The 16289-nt window shown below is 58.7% G+C and overlaps 3 protein-coding genes across 6 annotated transcripts; 2 read left to right on the plus strand and 1 right to left on the minus strand.

The window, feature by feature from the left end:
- Positions 1-3952: 3952 nt before the first annotated feature.
- LOC113995596 (C-type lectin domain family 2 member B-like) lies at positions 3953-8059 on the plus strand. 2 transcript variants are annotated; one of them, XM_027735805.2, is made up of 7 exons: positions 3953-4170; positions 4466-4527; positions 5889-6040; positions 6235-6345; positions 6461-6642; positions 6787-6887; positions 7190-8059. In XM_027735805.2, exons 3-7 carry the CDS (start codon positions 5953-5955, stop codon positions 7362-7364), a joined length of 657 nt encoding a protein of 218 aa, XP_027591606.1. In that variant the 5' UTR covers positions 3953-4170; positions 4466-4527; positions 5889-5952; the 3' UTR covers positions 7365-8059. The 2 variants fall into 2 exon arrangements, with proteins under 2 accessions (XP_027591606.1, XP_039234145.1); XM_039378211.1 differs by lacking the exons at positions 3953-4170; positions 4466-4527 and having other exon boundaries at positions 5887-6040.
- Positions 8060-8462: 403 nt separating this feature from the next.
- On the minus strand, positions 8463-12544 carry MGAT1 (alpha-1,3-mannosyl-glycoprotein 2-beta-N-acetylglucosaminyltransferase). Of its 2 annotated transcripts, XM_039378210.1 has the most exons (3): positions 12334-12544; positions 11951-11963; positions 8463-9959 (listed from the first exon to the last, which is right to left on the minus strand). In XM_039378210.1, the coding sequence occupies exon 3, from the start codon at positions 9928-9930 to the stop codon at positions 8602-8604; it is 1329 nt and encodes a 442-aa protein (XP_039234144.1). In that variant the 5' UTR covers positions 9931-9959; positions 11951-11963; positions 12334-12544; the 3' UTR covers positions 8463-8601. The 2 variants fall into 2 exon arrangements, with proteins under 2 accessions (XP_039234144.1, XP_039234143.1); XM_039378209.1 differs by lacking the exon at positions 11951-11963.
- Positions 12545-13648: 1104 nt separating this feature from the next.
- On the plus strand, positions 13649-15806 carry POLR1H (RNA polymerase I subunit H). Of its 2 annotated transcripts, XM_027735810.2 has the most exons (5): positions 13649-13744; positions 14616-14747; positions 14840-14946; positions 15134-15243; positions 15338-15806. In XM_027735810.2, the coding sequence occupies exons 2-5, from the start codon at positions 14618-14620 to the stop codon at positions 15360-15362; spliced, it is 372 nt and encodes a 123-aa protein (XP_027591611.1). In that variant the 5' UTR covers positions 13649-13744; positions 14616-14617; the 3' UTR covers positions 15363-15806. The 2 variants fall into 2 exon arrangements, with proteins under 2 accessions (XP_027591611.1, XP_039234148.1); XM_039378214.1 differs by lacking the exon at positions 14840-14946 and having other exon boundaries at positions 15338-15507.
- The last annotated feature ends 483 nt before the right edge of the window (positions 15807-16289 follow it).

Consider the following 16289-nt stretch of genomic DNA (forward strand, 5'->3'; position numbering starts at 1 on the left):
CTGTCTGTGGTTCCCCACGAGCTCGTTTTGCTCACAGGAAACCCCGCTCTGGTTCCTCCCCCGTGCCCACTGTTGCAGAACCTGGTTCCCTGCACCCCAAACCAACAGGGGCAGCAGCTTTTTGTTCCTCTGGGGTCTTGTGTGAGTTTTACCAGCACCAAAGGGACCAACAGAAGCTCGTCAGGAAGGTGTCCTGATAAAACAGCAATATTTCACTGCAAGGTGAGCTCTGAAAGCTGCAAAGGGGCAGGTTGGTTTGTGGGTAAACAGATGTGAAAAAAGCACAAAGCAGTTCCCTCAGAGGGGATTTGCAGGAGGAAGCTCAAGGATGAGCTCAGATAACAGTTTCCAGAGCAGTGGGAGGGTTGCATTGGTAGGAGAAACAAACAAAAACAGGATGAGCCAGAAGGGGGTGGTGGTTCCTTATCCGGGGGTTTCCAAAGTGACAGGACAAAGGGCAGACCTTGGCAAAGCTCTAGAGCTGGAGCTGAGCCCGAAAGTGGGGGACGGATCGTTAGAGATGAAGGGCTTGTTAGTTTATAAACGAAACTATCAAGTTCCTGGACCTGCTCGATATGGCAGAAGTCTCAGTGCACAAATTCAGACCCCTCATTTCAAGCCACAATTCCAGTCCTACTTTCACTTCTGCCTCAAGTGACGACTGAACAAATTCAACGAATTCCCCTAAAAGGGCCCCCGAAGGTTCACGTTGTGAGACCCCCCCTGGTGCAGCCCGAGCTCCTGCCCAGGTTCAATCCCTCCCAAACCCAATTCTGAGCCAGAAACCAGTGGGCTGCTGAAGGTTTTAATATTTGCAAAAATGAAGTGTCAATTGGAAACTCAAAGAGACCCAGTGCAGTTACTGATTCACTCTGTCCCACTGTCATTTTTGTTCCTTTGTGATGACTAATTTCTGCCTCCCAGTGTGACTGTACAAATTCCACAAATTCCCCTAAAAGGACCCCCGAAGGTTCACGTTGTGAGACCCCCCCTGGTGCAGCCCGAGCTCCTGCCCAGGTTCAATCCCTCCCAAACCCACCGTGGTTTCCAGCTGGTTCCCTCCAGCTCCCCCCAAAATCACTGTTCATTCCACTCATCTGGAACAAATTAAAGTCCTTTTTATATCATCATTTACCTCTTTGCACCACGATTTGCTCAGTTCTCTCCTTGAGAAGCAACTCTGTCAGCAACCAGGGGCTGAAAAAAAAAAAACCAACAAAACCCCTGAAGAAGCAGCAAAAATGAGAAACCAGCCCAACCCCGCAGCAGACACTCAAACCAACCCCATGGCAGCAAAAGCCTCACTAAACCCAGCTGTAAAACTGTGACTTCTGGGGTTTATTCCCCCCTTCCCTTCAACGTGCCACGTTTAATTAATTAATTGCAGCCCCCCCAGAGACAAGGCCACGATGTGGGGGCTCAGCCCTGTCCCAGCCGGGGCTCACTGTGGGCAGGGAGCTCCCACCACCCCGAGTTTGGCAGCCCAGGGGCTGCTCTGGAGGACTCACCCTGGCAGGGCAGCTCTCGTACACTGTGAGATCTCCCGGCAGGGTCGGTTTAGTCATAAATAAGGAAATAACCTCCCCAAGAGACGCAATTTCGGTTGTTTTGGCTGCTCTCCAGCAGCTTCTCGGTACGCTTCACTTGGCATCAGGACACGTTGCTTCCCATTGGCTGGCGGGGACTCTCCGACGCTTCCCATTGGCTGCCGGGGGCTCTCTGGCGCTTCCCATTGGCTGTTTTTTCGATCCGGCCCGGCCCTTCCCTGTGGGTATAAATTGGCCTCGTGGAAAACACCGAGTTTTTTGTTGCCGGGCTGCGGTCGATCTTCTCCTTCCTCCTCGTTTTATTATTTCTTCCCAGTGCTCCCAGTCTGCCCAGTCACCCTCCAGCACCCTCCAGGGAGGGCTTCAGGGGGACACAGCACAGAAGTGCTGCTGGGGGGTCTCACCTCATTTCTGTTTGTTTTTTTCTTCCCAAGCTGGGCAAAACCGATTTTTGGACTTTTCTGCCAGAACTCTGTCCCCGTCCTGCGCTTGGCCAAAGGGATTTGGGGCCATTTTCCCCTTTTTGGGGCAAATAAAACCGATGGGTCAAGCCCCAGGAGGATGCCCAGCGGCTCCCGCCCCGGCAGTTCGGAGCCCAGGGGCACCGATTTGAGTCACCGCTTGTAAAAACGCGCCGGGGACCGGCAGGAAAAGCAGCGGCGCGTTGGCTCCGGTCCGTGGAAACTGTTCCCCGGCATTTCTTGGCTCCGCGGGGGCGTTAAAATCGCTGCGAGGGGTCCCCACCCCCCGCGTCTGAAAGAGCCGCAGTGGGAGTGGGAACAGAAGAAAAGACAGGAAATAGAGTAAAATAGAATAAAATAGAGTAAAATAGAATAAAATAGAATAAAATGGAATAAAAGGCTGCACCGAGGGGTCCCCCCGCCCGGTGTCGGGACGGGCGCTCTCGGGGGTGTCCGAGCGGGGTGGGAGCTGCGAATAAAATATAGAAAATAGAATTAAACGCAACAGAAGAGCCGCAGCGGTGCTGGAGGAGCTGCCCGGAGGGACAGACAGACAGACAGCCCCTGCCTTGGCTCGTGGGACCCACCCCGTGTCCCCGAAGAGCTGCGACGAGGGGCGGTGGCGGCGAAAGGGCCGCCCCGGGGCGGGGAGATGGGGGAGTGAACGGGAAAAAAAGAGCGAGAGAAGGCAATAAAAGAGCCGCGACCGAAACTGCGGCACCGAGGGACACTGCGAGGGGGGACGAGCGGCCCCTGCCCCGCGGCCCTAAAAGAGCTGCCCCGAAGGACCGGCGGGCACCGGTGGGAGGTGGGAATCGGGGGGGTTGTTCGCAACCGGCTCCCCCGCAAAGTGGATTTTACGAGTTATTTTTAGTTTTTATTCTTTTCGCGGTTCGGTTTCTCCTCCCCCGCCCCCCGACTTTCCCCGGCCGCGGTCCTGCCCGTGCCCCGGGAGCCGCCGAACCCGCGGGAATCGGGATTTTTCCCGCATTAACGGTGGAGTTTGGGTGCGGTGGAGGCTCAGATCCGGGCGGACTCCGTCTGGCAGATCCACTGCAGCCCCGTGTCGCAGGCGCGGGGGTCGATCCTGTCCCCCTTGAGCGCCCCGCAGGCTCCGGGACCCTCCCCGGGGTCCTGCGGGAACCTGCGTGTGCGGGAGGGGGCCCGTGTCACCCCCGGGGGGCCCTCGGGGGACAGGGGGGTGCCCACCCCGACCCCCCAGCGCTCCTCACCGGCTCCAGTCCGGGCGGGAGCCGTTCACCCACGTCCAGCCCATCCCGGGCGCGGGCACCGAGAGCCCGATCCAGAAGTGGCGCGTGGGTTTCCTCAGGGTCTCGTTGAGGGAATCCTGGCCCGGGGAAAGGGGCAGTGGTGGCGCTGCCGGGCCGGGGATGGTCACCCCAAAATAGGCTCCGTCCTCACCCCGGGACCGAGCCAGACCCATGGCACTCCCCCGGTCTGGGGAAAACGGCCCCAAATCCCTTTGCCCGAGTGGAGGAGGGGGACAGAGTTCTGGCAGAAAACTCCAAATATCGGTTTTGCCCAGCTCGGGAAGAACAAGCCACCCAGAAGTGAGGTGGGACCCCCCAGCAGCACCTGTGTGCTGTGTCCCCCCGAAGCCCTCCCCGGGGTGCTGGAGGGTGACTGGGCACACTGGGAGCACTGGGAAGGGGCTCAGCCCCCCCCCGTCACCCCCGGGAGCTCCAAGGCTCCGAGAGCCGGGATGGAACGCGGCGGAGGGAGCAGGGGAAGGGGCAGGGCTGCCGGCGCTGGACGGGGCACGAGGGACAGGTGGGGAAGGCAATAAACAGTAAAACGATGACGAAAGAAAAAACTCGGCGGCGGCGGCGAAAGGGTCAGTGAGTCACACACGTGCCATGTCACACCCACACGGCGCAGCCACGGCGGGGGGATCAAAAAACAGCCAATGGGAAGCGTAAGCGAGTCCCCGGCAGCCAATGGGAAGCGTCGAAGAACTTCGAATGGGAAGAGCCCCCGGCAGCCAATGGGAAGCCACGGTTCCTGATGCTAAATAAAGGACACTGAGAAGCTGTTGGAGAAGAGCGAAAATCAGCTCCAGCTGTTGGTGACTCTCCTTCCATATTTATTATTCAACCAACCCTACCATAAGGTCTTCCAGTCTCCGAGAGCTGCCCTGCGAGGTGAGTCCTCCAGAGCAGCCCCTGGGCTGTCAGACTCGGGGGGGTGGTGGGAGCTCCCTGCCCACAGTGAGCCCCGGCTGGCACAGGGCTGAGCCCCCACATCAGGGGCTTGTCTCTGGGGGGGCTGCAATTAATTAATTAAACGTGGCACGTTGAAGGGAAGGGGGGAGTAAACAAAGGTCACAGTTTTACAGCTTTTGCTGCCGTGGGGTTGGTTTGAGTGTCTGCTGCGGGGTTGGGCTGGTTTCTCATTTTTGCTGCTTCTTCAGGGGTTTTGTTGTTTTTTTTTTTTCAGCCCCTGGTTGCTGACAGAGTTGCTTCTCGGGGAGAGAACTGAGCAAATTGTGGTGCAAAGAGGTAAATGATGATATAAAAAAGACTTTAATTTGTTTCAGCTGAGTGGAATGAACAGTGATTTTGGGGGGAGCTGGAGGGAACCACGGTGGGTTTGGGAGGGATTGAACCCAGGCAGGAGCTTGGGCTGCACCCAGGGGGGGTCTCACAACGTGAACCTTCGGGGGTCTTTTTAAGGGAATTTGTGGAATTTGTTCAGTCAACATTGTGAGGCAGAAATGGATTTTTTAGGTGAGACACAGTGTGCACTGAACTGAGCCCACCCTTTAATCCTGAGGTTCATCTGCCGGGGTCGAGTGAGCTCGGACAGTGGCAGCGAGGTCCCCAGGACGTAGGTTTGTTTAGAGTGACCTTCTCTTAGATGGGTGGCCTTACAGAGCTGATGAGTTCCATCTGCCCAGGTTTGGGATTAGAGCTGTCCTTCTCTTCTGTGTGTTCCAGGGCTCCCCTCTCATCTCCCATTTTCTGGCTCCTTTCCATATGAATAACGCCCAGGGTTGATGTCTCCCACATGCCCATTATCCTGTACAAATTTACAAACAGAAAGCCAGCCTCCTAGGTTTCCTGAGTCATCCTGGTTTTGTTCCTTTTTCCTATCAATTTAACCCTCCCACTGCTCTGGAAACTCTGAGCACTCCTTGAGCTTTCCCTCCTGCAAATCCCCTCTGAGGGAATCCCTTTGTGCTTTTTTCACATCTGTTTACCCACAATTCCTGACGAGCTTCTGTTGGTCCCTTTGGTGCTGGTAATAACTCACACAAGACCCCAGAGGAACAAAAAGCTGCTGCCCCTGTTGGTTTTGGGGTGCAGGGAACCAGGTTCTGCAACAGTGGGCACAGGGGAGGAACCAGAGCGGGGTTTCCTGTGAGCAAAACGAGCTCGTGGGGAACCACAGACAGAAAACCCGAGCAGAAGAGGTGCTGTGAACTGCCACGGGCTATTTCCAGTCCTGTGGGGTTTTGCAAAAGGGCCCCAAAGCACAGACTCTGCTCCGAGCCCTCGGTGCCTCTCCTGAGCCCTGAAGGGGCTCCTGTCCCCTGCAAACCTGTGAGCTCTCAGTGACTTGTTTATTTAATAAAGTGTTTTTAAACTTGTCTTTCTCTTTCCTTTCTGCTTAATTTGTTTGGGGTTGTTTTTCCCCTCTTTGATCTTAGTCCCTCCCCTCCCTTATCTTTTCCCCTCCCTCTGTCCTTTGTACCATGTCCTCACAGATGTGGGTTCAGCCCTGCCCGATGGTGCCCCTTGGCACCAAGATAATGCTCAGAGCCAGTGCCAACCCCACAGGGGCTGTTGTGGCTGACAGGGCTGTGCCCAGGAGGGTCTCAGCTCCCTGCAGGTCCCCTCAGCCTCTCCTCTCCTCCCAGCCCAGGCTGCATCCACCCCACAGAGCCCCAGGGACACGTCAGCCCCTGAGACTCCTCTGCAAGGATGGGGAAAGGAACCCAAAGGCCAAATTCTTCAAGCCAGGAGGAAGCCCTGAACACCTGCAGTGATCCAGAGGAACAGTCCAAATGTGGTAATGCTGGAAAAATCCCAAATGTTCCGAGGGAGGGCAGGGGGTGGGAAGAGCATCTCGCTCCGGGGGGGCACCAGTGGGGTGGGGTGGATGGACCTGGGTGGGGCTGGGGATGGACTGAGGGTCCAGCACAGGAGGGCAAAGCAGAGGGGAGAGGAGCCAGGCCATCCTCACCCTGCTCTTTCCTGCCCCAGGGTCCTACAGAACCGAGTCAGAGCGGAGAATATCCCCCAAGGTGCGTGTTCTCCTCGCTCTGAGTGTGCTCCTGGGGATCCTCACCTTGAGCCTGGCTGGAGCAGTGGCTGGTGAGTCCCACCCAGGCACCCCCAATTTCCTCTGCTGCAATAAAACAAGGAATCAACCCCATTCTGCTGCTTTTTGGGGCTGCCCACGTGTCTGACTCAGCTCTCTGTGTTTCAGTTCTCAGTGTGAGACCCCCTTTCCCTGAGCCGGAATTCTCCCACGTGTGCCCAGACACCTGGCCTGGTTTCCAAGGAAAATGTTATCATTTTTCTGAGGCTGAGGGCAACTGGACCACGGGCCGGGCAAGGTGTGAGGCCCTGGGAGCTTCACTGGCCACCATAAGCACGAAGGAGGAACTGGTGAGGACTGGGAGGAACTGGTGAGGACTGGGAGGAACTTTTCCCTTGGGAAAAGCCCCAGGTCTGGCTGGGGGTGGGCACAGGAGGGAAGGAGGAGGTGGGGAAGGCAAGACTGGCCAAAACCAACGTTTCTTTGCCTTCCAGGCCTTCCTTCTGCGCTATAAAGGCGAAGCAAACCACTGGATCGGGCTGGGAATGGGGGATAACGGCTGGGGATGGATCAAGGGCACGGCCTTGAACGGCAGGTGGGTCCCTGTGTCCGTGCTGGAGCCCCGGGGTGGGCCCCAGGGATTTCCTGGAGTCTGGGATGCCCCATCCTGGGATGGGCACCTTCTCCTGCCCCGTGTCCAGGCAGCTCCTGGCTTTCCATGGGGGGTTTTGGGATGGGCCGAGGTCGCTGCCCCCCAACCCTGATCAGAGGATTAGAGACCCCCCCAGCCAAAGTCCTTCTCTGCCAGAGAGGAAATCCCAGCTCTTCTTATTTTTTGGGTGGAGTTTCCTTCTTTTCCTTTTCCCTTTCTCACTCTGGTCCCGTTGGCATTTGCAGGTTTGAGGTGAGGGGTGGGGGGCCCTGCGGGTACCTCGATGACGGATGGATCAGCTCGTCCCTGTGCCACACGGAGAAGAACTGGATCTGCAGCCGCCCCGACGACTATGAACTCTGGAAGGGGAAATTAGGAGACCCCAAACCAGACTTTCAACCGAAATCTCTGGTCAGATGAGGGATGTTCACCCCAGCAGTGCAACTGAAATTGTTGGGGTGAATCCAAAAATCAGGTATAAGAAGCTGGTTAAGGACTTACCAGGAGAATAGCAGAGCTCAGGCGGAGCTTAGGCCGGTGCTTCTCTTGGCCACCCATTTCGGTGGGGGGTAAATCAGCCTCTTTTCAAGTTTTTTCTGCGGAGGCCGCGGTTTGGGGGCGGTTTTGGGGTGAGAAAGGAGCCTTTTAGTGTCCATTCTCACCCTCCTGTTACTTCCGCATCACTCCCGCGCTTGTCTCCCTTTAAATACCCTCGGCTCGTGCTGATTGGCCGGTTAAACCGCGCCCCCTCACTCCCATTGGCTGCTCCTCCCCGCGCTCCGCCCCTTCCCTTTTCCCGCCCTAAGGGCGGACCTGGGTGAGAACTGCGCCCTCCCGCGGTCATTCCGAAAAAGGCGCGGGGCGGACCTGGTTGAGGACTGCGAGAGCGGGGTCCGTTTTAAGTGGAAAAAGGTGGATTTTGGGGCCGATTTCGCAACTTTTCGCCTTAGTAAAGAGCGGGCGTTTATAAAACTGAAGCTTGAAAGGTGCTTTTTAAAATAATGGGTTGGTTATACACAAAATCCAACCGAATTCAGTGTATTGTCAACGATTTGGGATGCCCCCAAACCACCAATTATTGTGAATTAATAAATGTGAGTAATATTAATTGTGAATTAATAATTGTGAATTAATAATTAATTGTGAATTAATAATTGTGTGCTAATCATTGTGCTAATAACTGATTTGTTATATCCCAAACCCACCGTTTTGGGTGTACTGATGAGTCATTTAATACACCCCAAATAATGGGGAGAACCCCCCCAAAATCCTCTGGGGAGTGGGTGCCGACTCCAGGCAGGACCTGGTTGAGCAAAACAACCCAAATTTTGGGGGAGATCTCCACTTTTGACCTTTTATTCTGCAAAATAACCTTTCAGCACCGCGAGCGGCGGCGACCGAGCGACGCTCGGCTGGGGCACCAAAACCCCAAAATAACGAGGGGAACCCCCCCAAAACTGTTCCAGGAGCAGGTGCCAACCCCGAGCGGGAGCCACAGGGGGGAATTCTGAGGCGGAATTTCCGTTTTCGACCTTTTATTCTGCAAAACCTCCTCTGGGCCCCGCTCGGCCCGGGGGCACCGCAACGGCGCCGAACCCACCCCCAAACCCCTAAAAGAGGGGGAGAACCCCCCCAAAGTGCTCCGAGGGGGCGGGTGCTAACTCCAGGTGGGGTCGTAGCCCGTCCAGTCCCGGGGGGGTGCCAGGTAAACGCGGCGGCCCCGGTACACGAAGCTGACGATGCCGCGGTAGCCGGCGCGGGGGACGCCGGATTTGAGGTCGTCCATGAGCCCCAAGGCCTTGGCGAAGGCCTTGAAGGCGTCTCGGCCGCTGTACTGGAGCCTGACGGCCCCCAAATCCCTCCTCCTGTTGCCCTGGAGCTCCTCCACCCTCACCTCGGGCGCCGCGTAGACCCTGGGCAGGAAGGAGCGCTCGTACTCGTCCTTCTTGAGGTAAGAGAGGTCCAGGCGGGTGAAAGGCACGAAGCGGTCGTTGAGTTTGATGAACTTCAGGTACTGGTCGAAGAACTGGCCGTGGCTCACGCCCTTCCTGCCGAAGGTCATGGTGCGGGACACCTCGGGCCGGACGCACGAGCGGCCCCGGCGCTGCTCCGGCTGCCTCATCCAGTCGTCCCAGAACGCCCGCGGCCACTTGGGCTCCAGCTCGTCCCAGAGCTCGGCCAGCAGGAGCCACCCGAGCCCCGGGAAGAAGTCGGTGCGGTAGAGCAGCTCGGCCTGCGACACGTCCACCATCTGCTCGCGGCCGTTGTCGTTCCAGGCCGAGACGCACCAGAGCGTGCGGTCATCGCGCAGCAGCGGCAGCGCCGCCTCGAAGTACTCGAAGAAGTCCGGGGCCACCTCCAGGTCGTCCTCCACCACGATGGCGGCGCGGTAGCGGAAGACGCGGAACACCTGGCCCAGGGCCCAGCGGTAGTGCCGGGCGATGCGGTAGTAGCCCTGGAACTTGCGGTGCTCGGGGGGCACCGGGATGTCGCTGAGGTCGGGCTGCCGGATGTGGGCCACGGCGTCGCCGTAGGAGGCGATGACCCGCGCCGTCTCGGCGTGCCCGCAGTCCTGGCTCACGATCACCGGGTGCCGCCGCGCCGAGGGCCGGTAGCGCAGCAGCTTGTCCAGGCAGCGCCGCACCGTGCTGCGGTCGCACGCCAGCACCAGCACCGGCAGCGCCGCGTCCTCCTCCGGGCTCGGAACCACCGGAACCTTGGCAGGGGGGGTCGCGGGCACCTTCTGGCGCCGCCGCAGCTCCCAGAGCCCGCTGAGCCGGTGGATTTGGCGCAGCAGCTCCTTCTGCCGCTCCAGCTCGGCCTCGGCGTCCTGGGCCAGGCGGATGAGCTCCGAGGGCAGGCGGGAAGAGGAGCCCCCCGAGGGGGACGGGGACGGGGGGCGGCTCCACAGGAAGAGCAGCAGGAGCCCGTTCCAGGCCAGGAAAAGCGCCGCCCCCCAGAGCGCCCAGCTGCTCTTCTTCGGCATCCTTCAGCGCTCAGGGCCGGGCCATGGGGCTGGGGGGGACAGGGAGGGGGTCAGAGGGAATAAAACCACCTCAAATCCTCTTAAAACCCTCTTAAAACCCTCTTTTTACACCCATTTTCCACCCAAAATGACGCCCTGACACTCAACACCCAGAGCACCCAACTGCTCTTCATGGGCATCCTTCAGCACCCAGGGCTGGGCCGTGGGGCTGGGGGGGACAAGGAGGGGCTTAGAGGGGAAAAAAACCACATTTTCAGCCTCCATTTGCACCTAAAAACCCTCTTTTTACCCCCAAAATGACGCCCTAACACTCAACACCCAGAGCACTCAACTGCTCTTCATGGGCATCCTTCAGCACCCAGGGCTGGGCCGTGGGGCTGGGGGGGACAAGGAGGGGCTTAGAGGGGAAAAAACCCCTTTTTCAACCTCTTTAAACCCTCTTTTTACCCCCAAAATCCCGCCTGGAACCACCCCCAGGAAGCTTCACCCGCCCCACAAACCCCGGCGAGGGGGAAGCGAAACCCGGGAGCCTCCCAGCACCAAAACAAAGCATCAAAAGGCCCCCAAAACACACTCAAAGTTAACAAAACGCCCTCAAAGAGGAGGAAAACCTTCTGAGAAATGACCCAAACCCCTCCTTTTTACCCCCAAAACCCCCCCCGGGGGAGCTTCGCCCGCCCCCGGAGCCGAAAAAGCAACACCCGCCCCCGGGGGAGGGGAAGCGAAAGCCCCGACGTGGCAAAAAAAGGCGTTGAAAGGCGGCCAAAAGCCACTTAAAAACCATCAAACCCCACTTAAAAACTGCCAAACGCCCTCGAAAACCATCAGGGCCCTCTTAAAAACTGCTTAAAAATTACAAAACCCGCTCGAAAACGACCCAAAACTGCTTAAAAACGATCAAAGCCGCCTTAAAAAAACCGCCAGAAGCCTCTCAGGGATTACTAAAGCCTCTTAAAAGTGACCAAAACTCTCTTAAAAGTGACCAAAACCCTCTTAAAAATTACTAAACTCGCCCAAAGAGCACCGAAACCTCCTTAAGAGCTCTCAAAACCCCTTAAAAAAGTGCCAAAACCCTCTTAAAACTGCCCAAAACCTTCTTAAAAACGCCCAAAACCTCCTTAAAAACTCTCGGGACGCCCTTAAAAACTCCCCCGACCGCCTTAAAAACGGTCAAAACCTCCCGAAAACCAACAAACTTTACCCTAAAAACGGTCAAAACCTCCTCAAAAATTATCTAAAGCCCTTTAAAAATCATCAAAAGCTCCTTAAAAATTAACAAGCCCCCAAAAATCAACCAAAATTCCCGTTAAAAATGAACAACCCCCCCTCGAAAAGTACCAAAACCCCCTAAAAAATGATCAAAACTCCCTTAAAAATGAACAAAACCCCCTTAAAAATGAACAAAACCCCCTTAAAAACGATCAGTCCCCCCTAAAAACGATCAAATCGATATTTAAAAGGATTAAAAGCCCTAAAAAGTTACCGGAGGTGCCTTAAATGAGGTGAAAACGAACCCAAAGTCCAACCTGGTTAAAATTTAACCCCAAAATCCCCCCGGGGAGGGAAAAGGGGGGGAGGGAAAATGGGTTAAAAGTCGTATTTTTGGGGGGTTTTTTACTCACCCGGAGCCCCCCCCGGTCGGAGGAGGCGGGAAAAGGAGGGGAAAAAGCAGGAATTGAGTGAAAATGAGGGAAATTGGGAAAAAAAAACACCCGGAGGAAGTGAAAGAAAAAAACCCAAACGGCAAAAAAACACCAAAAAAAAAGGGGAAAAGCCGGGATTGCTCAAGGGGGGGAGGGAGCTCGAGGGTTTAAAGATCCCCAGGGCCACGTTGGCAGGGGAAAAATGGGATTAAAGGGGGGAAAAACATCGGGAAAAGGGCATTGAAAGGGAGAGGAGGGCAGGAAAAGGGAAGGAAAGGGAGGGAAAAGGGAAAAAAGGGGAGGGAAAAGGGGGAAAAGGGAGGAAAAAGGGGGAAAAAAGGGAAGTGCAGAAAGCCCCCCAAAAAAGAGCCTCAAACCTTGGAAAAGCAGCTGGAAAAGAAGGAAAAAAGTGGGGGGGAAAAAGTGGCAAAAGTCAATTTTTTATCCCATTTTCCCCCGTTTTCATCCCGATTTTCCCCGTTTTTATCCTTTTTCCCCCATTTTACCCCGATTTTATCCGGTTTTAACTCATTTTCTTCCCAATTTTCTCCAGTTTTAACCCATTTCCTTCCCAGTTTTCCCCATTTTTCACCTATTTCCCCCCATTTTATCCCATTTTTATTGCTATTTTCCCCATTTTTTCCCAATTTTCCCTCCGTTTTCTCCCGTTTTTCTCCCGTTTCCCCCCACTTCTATCCCGTTTTTCCCCGTTTCGGGGGGATTTTAACCCCTTTTTGGGTTAAATTCGGGTTTTTTTTACCTTTCAGGGCCTCCCTCCAGGGGGAGGGGGGTCGCTGGGGTTCCCCCCTCCCCCCCCGTTTTCCAGGGATTCCCGGGAATCCCTCGGGAATGGGGGGGAAGTCGCAGCTCCTCCGGCCTCGGGGGGGCCCGGGGGGGTCACGGCGGGGGTTGGGGGGGTCCGAGGGGGTCCTAAAATGGGGGGGAAAAGGTTAAAAACCCCCCGAATTCCCTCCCAAACCCCCTCCCCGGTTCGGGAGGGACCCCGAGGGGGGGCCGGGGGGGGGCCCAGACCCAGAAAAGCCCCCCCAGACCCCCCAGAAGGGATCAAAGAAGCCCCCCCAGACCCCCCCAAAACCCCAAAAGGGATCAAAGAAGCCCCCCCAGACCCCCCAAAAGGGTCAGAGGCGCCCCCCCAGACCCCCCCAAAACCCCAAAAGGGATCAAAGAAGCCCCCCCAGACCCCCCCAAAACCCCAAAGGGATCAAAGAAGCCCCCCCAGACCCCCCCAAAAGGGGTCAGAGGAGCCCCCCCAGCCCCATTAAAGCCCCCCCCGACCCCTCCCCACGCCCCGACAAGGGCCAAAAGGGCCCCCCCAGACCCCCCCAACGGGGTCACGACTTCCCCCCCCGAACACCCCCGAGGGGCCACAGGAGCCCCCCCAGCCCCAGGAAAGCCCCCCCAGCCCACTCCCCACCCCCCAGCAAGGCCGGGCCCCTCCGCTCCCCTCGCTGCCAGGAGGTCCCCCCACCCCCTCAGACCCCCCCAAACCTCTTTCGGACCCCCCAATAATTCCCCACCCCCCCTCCCTGGCCACTCAATAAACCCCCCAAAAAATCCCCAAATTTTTTGTTCCCCCCCCCCCCCCTTTCTCCCCCCCCTCCTACCCCAGCGGCGCCTCCAGCGCCGCCAATTCCGCTCCGCCGCGCCGGAATTGCCGCCATGGCAACGGCGAGGCCACACCCCCTCAGCACAAACCACGCCTCCAAAACGTATATACGCCGCTAAACCACGCCCCGTATGATAATGAGAGCGGTCTGGCCACGCCTCGCAGTGGTGGTCACGCCCCATCCGGTCCAACCACGCCCCTCACGGTTTGGCCACGCCCCCTTCCGTGTCAGATTCGTGATCCTTGGCCACGCCCCCGACCTATCTTGCCACGCCTCTATTATCCGATCACTCCCCTCCTTTCAACTCTTGACCACGCCCCCGCCGCTCGACCCCGCCCAATCCCTCAGGCCACGCCCCCTTTCCCTGAACGATTCCCCCCCCAAAACGACCCCGAACCGCCATTGTTTAATTAATGAACTGGAGTATAATTAAGCGCTCCCGGGGGGGTGGAATTGGCGGGTCTGGGAATTGGGGGGAAGTGACGCGCCAGGAAAAGGCGGAGCCGGAGGTGCCGTTTTCGCGCGCGCCGGGAGCGTGGAGAGGTTTGGGGGGGGGTTGGGGTAAAAGGGGGGGTTTGGGGGGACGGGGAGGGTTTGGGGTAAAAGGGGGGATTTGGGGTAAAAGGGGGGGTTTGGGGTGACGGGGAGGGTTTGGGGTAAAAGGGGGGGTTTGGGGTGACGGGGGGGGTTTGGGGTAAAGGGGGTTTGGGGTCAAACGGGGGGGTTTGGGGTGGACTGGGGAGGGTTTTGGGGTCAAAGGGGGGGTTTGGGAGTAAAGAGGGGTGTTTGGGGGGGCTTTGGGGTGATGGGGGGAATTGGGGGGTTGGGCTGCTGGGGGTACCCGGGGCAGTGGGGGGGGGGTTGGGGCAATTGTAAGGGGGTTTCGTGGACTTTGGGGTCACGGGGGGGCACTGGGGGGGCTTTGGGGTGATGGAGGTGAGGGGGGGGAACTGGGGTGATGGGGGGGCACTGGGGGGGAACTGGGGTGATGGGAGGGAATGGGGGGCACTGGGGGGGCTTTGGGGGTGGTGGGGGGCACTGGGGGGGCACTGGGGTGATGAGGGGCATTGGGGTGATGGGGGGGCACTGGGGGGGCTTTGGGGTCATGGGGGGCACTGGGGGGGCACTTGGGGTGATGGGGGGCACTGGGGGGCTTTGGGGTGATGGGGGTTATGGGGCGGCACTGGGGTGATGGGGGGCACTGGGGCGGCTTTGGGGGTGGTGGGGAGCACTGGGGGGGCAGTAGGGGGGTGGGGGACACTGGGGGGGGCTTTGGGGTGATGGGGGGTACTGGGGGGGGCACTGGGGTGATGGGGGGCACTCGGGGGGCTTTGGGGTGATGGAGAGCGCTGAGGGGGGGGGTACAGGTTGTAGAACCCCCCCCGACCCCCCCCTTTCTCCCCCTCCCCCCCAGCCATGGAATTGCCCCCCTCGTGCTTCCAGTCGTGCCTGGATTTCTGCCCCGAGTGCGGCTCCGTCCTCCCCCGGCCGGGCCCCCCCCCCACCATCCGCTGCCCCCGCTGCTCCTTCACCTTCCACTGCGCTGGTCAGTCAGGGGGGGGCTCCCCTGGACCCCCTGGGACCCCCCAACCCCCCCCCGATTTGATATTTGATGGTTTTCCCCCCCACCATTCCCAGATTTCGAGGGTCGCTCCGTCCGCGCCTCCGTCGAGTTCAACCCCCTCGAGCCCCGGGCGGGCAGGGGGGGGGGCTCTGCTGCCCCCCCCGGCACCGAGGGGCCCATGGTGAGGGCAGGGAACCCCCCACCCAAAAAAAAACACCCCTGGGGAGGGTAAAAACCTGCTGGGAGGGGCAAAAAAAACACAGGGAGGGACCCCCCTTTTTGGGCCAGTTTTAACCCCCGACCCCGGGGGGGCTCAAACCCCCTCGGGGGGGGATGTTTGACCCTAATTTTGGGGCTGGGGGGGGCAGGTGGAGCGGAAATGCCCCCGCTGTGGGCACGAGGGGATGTCCTACCACACCCGGCAGATGCGCTCGGCCGACGAGGGGCAGAGCGTCTTCTACACCTGCCCCCGCTGCAGGTGAGACCCCCCCCCGAATTAATAACCCCCCCGGGGGGGGTGGGGACACCCCCAGGCCCCCCCCGTAACCCCCTTGTCCCCCCTCTGCCCGCAGGTTGCAGGAGAAGGAGGATTCCTAAAAGAGTTCCTAAAAAACAAGGGGTTTTGGGGGGGTTTGGGGGGCAATAAAAGCCCCCCCAAGGGGGTATTTTGGCGATAAAAGCCCCCCCCAGGGGGGTATTTTGGCAATAAAAGCCCCCCCCTCCATGAGGGGTGTTTTTGGGAGTTGGTCGTGGGGGTTTTCGTGTTGGTTTTTGGGACCCCCCTCCCCTCAAATTTGCCCCCCCAGGTTTGTATTTACATCATTTGCCCCCCCTTGTCATTATTTGCCCCCCCCCCCCGGTCCTCAAAGTGCCCCCCCAAAGTTGCCCCCAAACCACTGAATTACCCCCCACACCCCTCTTGCCCCCCCCGCCCAAAATTGCCCCCAAACCTCCAAACTGCCCCGAAATTGCCCCCCCAGCCCCACCTGACCCCCCCCAAAACTGCCCCCAAGCCTAAGAAATGCCCCCTTTACCCCCAAAACTGCCCCCCCAGCCCCATCTGCTCCCCCAAAAGTGCCCCCACACACCCTGAATTGCCCCCCCAGCCCCATCTGCCCCCCCCCCAAACTGCCCCCCAGCCCCATCTGCCCCCCCTCAAATTTGCCCCCCCGGCTCTGAACTGCCCCGTTTCCTCCCCCAAAACTGCCCCCTCAGTCCCTAATTACCCCCCAAACCACCCCCTCGACCCTTAATTGCCCCCCCCTTAATTGCCCCCCCCCCAAAAAAACCCCGCCCTCCGCACCCGGAAGTGCCGTACACCCCCCATTCCCCGCACACCGGAAGTGCCTTCTGGGGGACCGGATATGCCGCGACACCGCCGGAAGCGCCGCCCTCAGGGGGACCGGAAGTGCCGCCGCACACAGGGGGCGGTGGCAACAACGGCCCGGCCCGGCCCGGCCCTTCCCGGTGCCGGTAACGGGGGCACCGGGACCCGACCCCCGACCCCCCCCCCGGGTTGGGACC

Source organism: Pipra filicauda, unplaced genomic scaffold, assembly GCF_003945595.2.
Source record: "Pipra filicauda isolate LSUMZ 115617 unplaced genomic scaffold, ASM394559v2 scaffold1326_size37304_pilon, whole genome shotgun sequence".
NCBI classification, from domain to species: domain Eukaryota; kingdom Metazoa; phylum Chordata; class Aves; order Passeriformes; family Pipridae; genus Pipra; species Pipra filicauda.

Coding starts and splice junctions, on each gene's coding strand:
- MGAT1 (XM_039378209.1), bottom strand. CDS start 9,930: ATGCCGAAGAAGAGCAGCTGGGCGCTCTGGGGGGCGGCGCTTTTCCTG.
- POLR1H (XM_027735810.2), top strand. CDS start 14,618: ATGGAATTGCCCCCCTCGTGCTTCCAGTCGTGCCTGGATTTCTGCCCC. Junction 14,947..15,133: donor CCGGCACCGAGGGGCCCATG/GTGAGGGCAGGG, acceptor TGGGGGGGGCAG/GTGGAGCGGAAATGCCCCCG. Junction 15,244..15,337: donor TACACCTGCCCCCGCTGCAG/GTGAGACCCCCC, acceptor CTCTGCCCGCAG/GTTGCAGGAGAAGGAGGATT.
- LOC113995596 (XM_027735805.2), top strand. CDS start 5,953: ATGGGGAAAGGAACCCAAAGGCCAAATTCTTCAAGCCAGGAGGAAGCC. Junction 6,346..6,460: donor CCTGGCTGGAGCAGTGGCTG/GTGAGTCCCACC, acceptor TCTGTGTTTCAG/TTCTCAGTGTGAGACCCCCT. Junction 6,888..7,189: donor GGCACGGCCTTGAACGGCAG/GTGGGTCCCTGT, acceptor TGGCATTTGCAG/GTTTGAGGTGAGGGGTGGGG.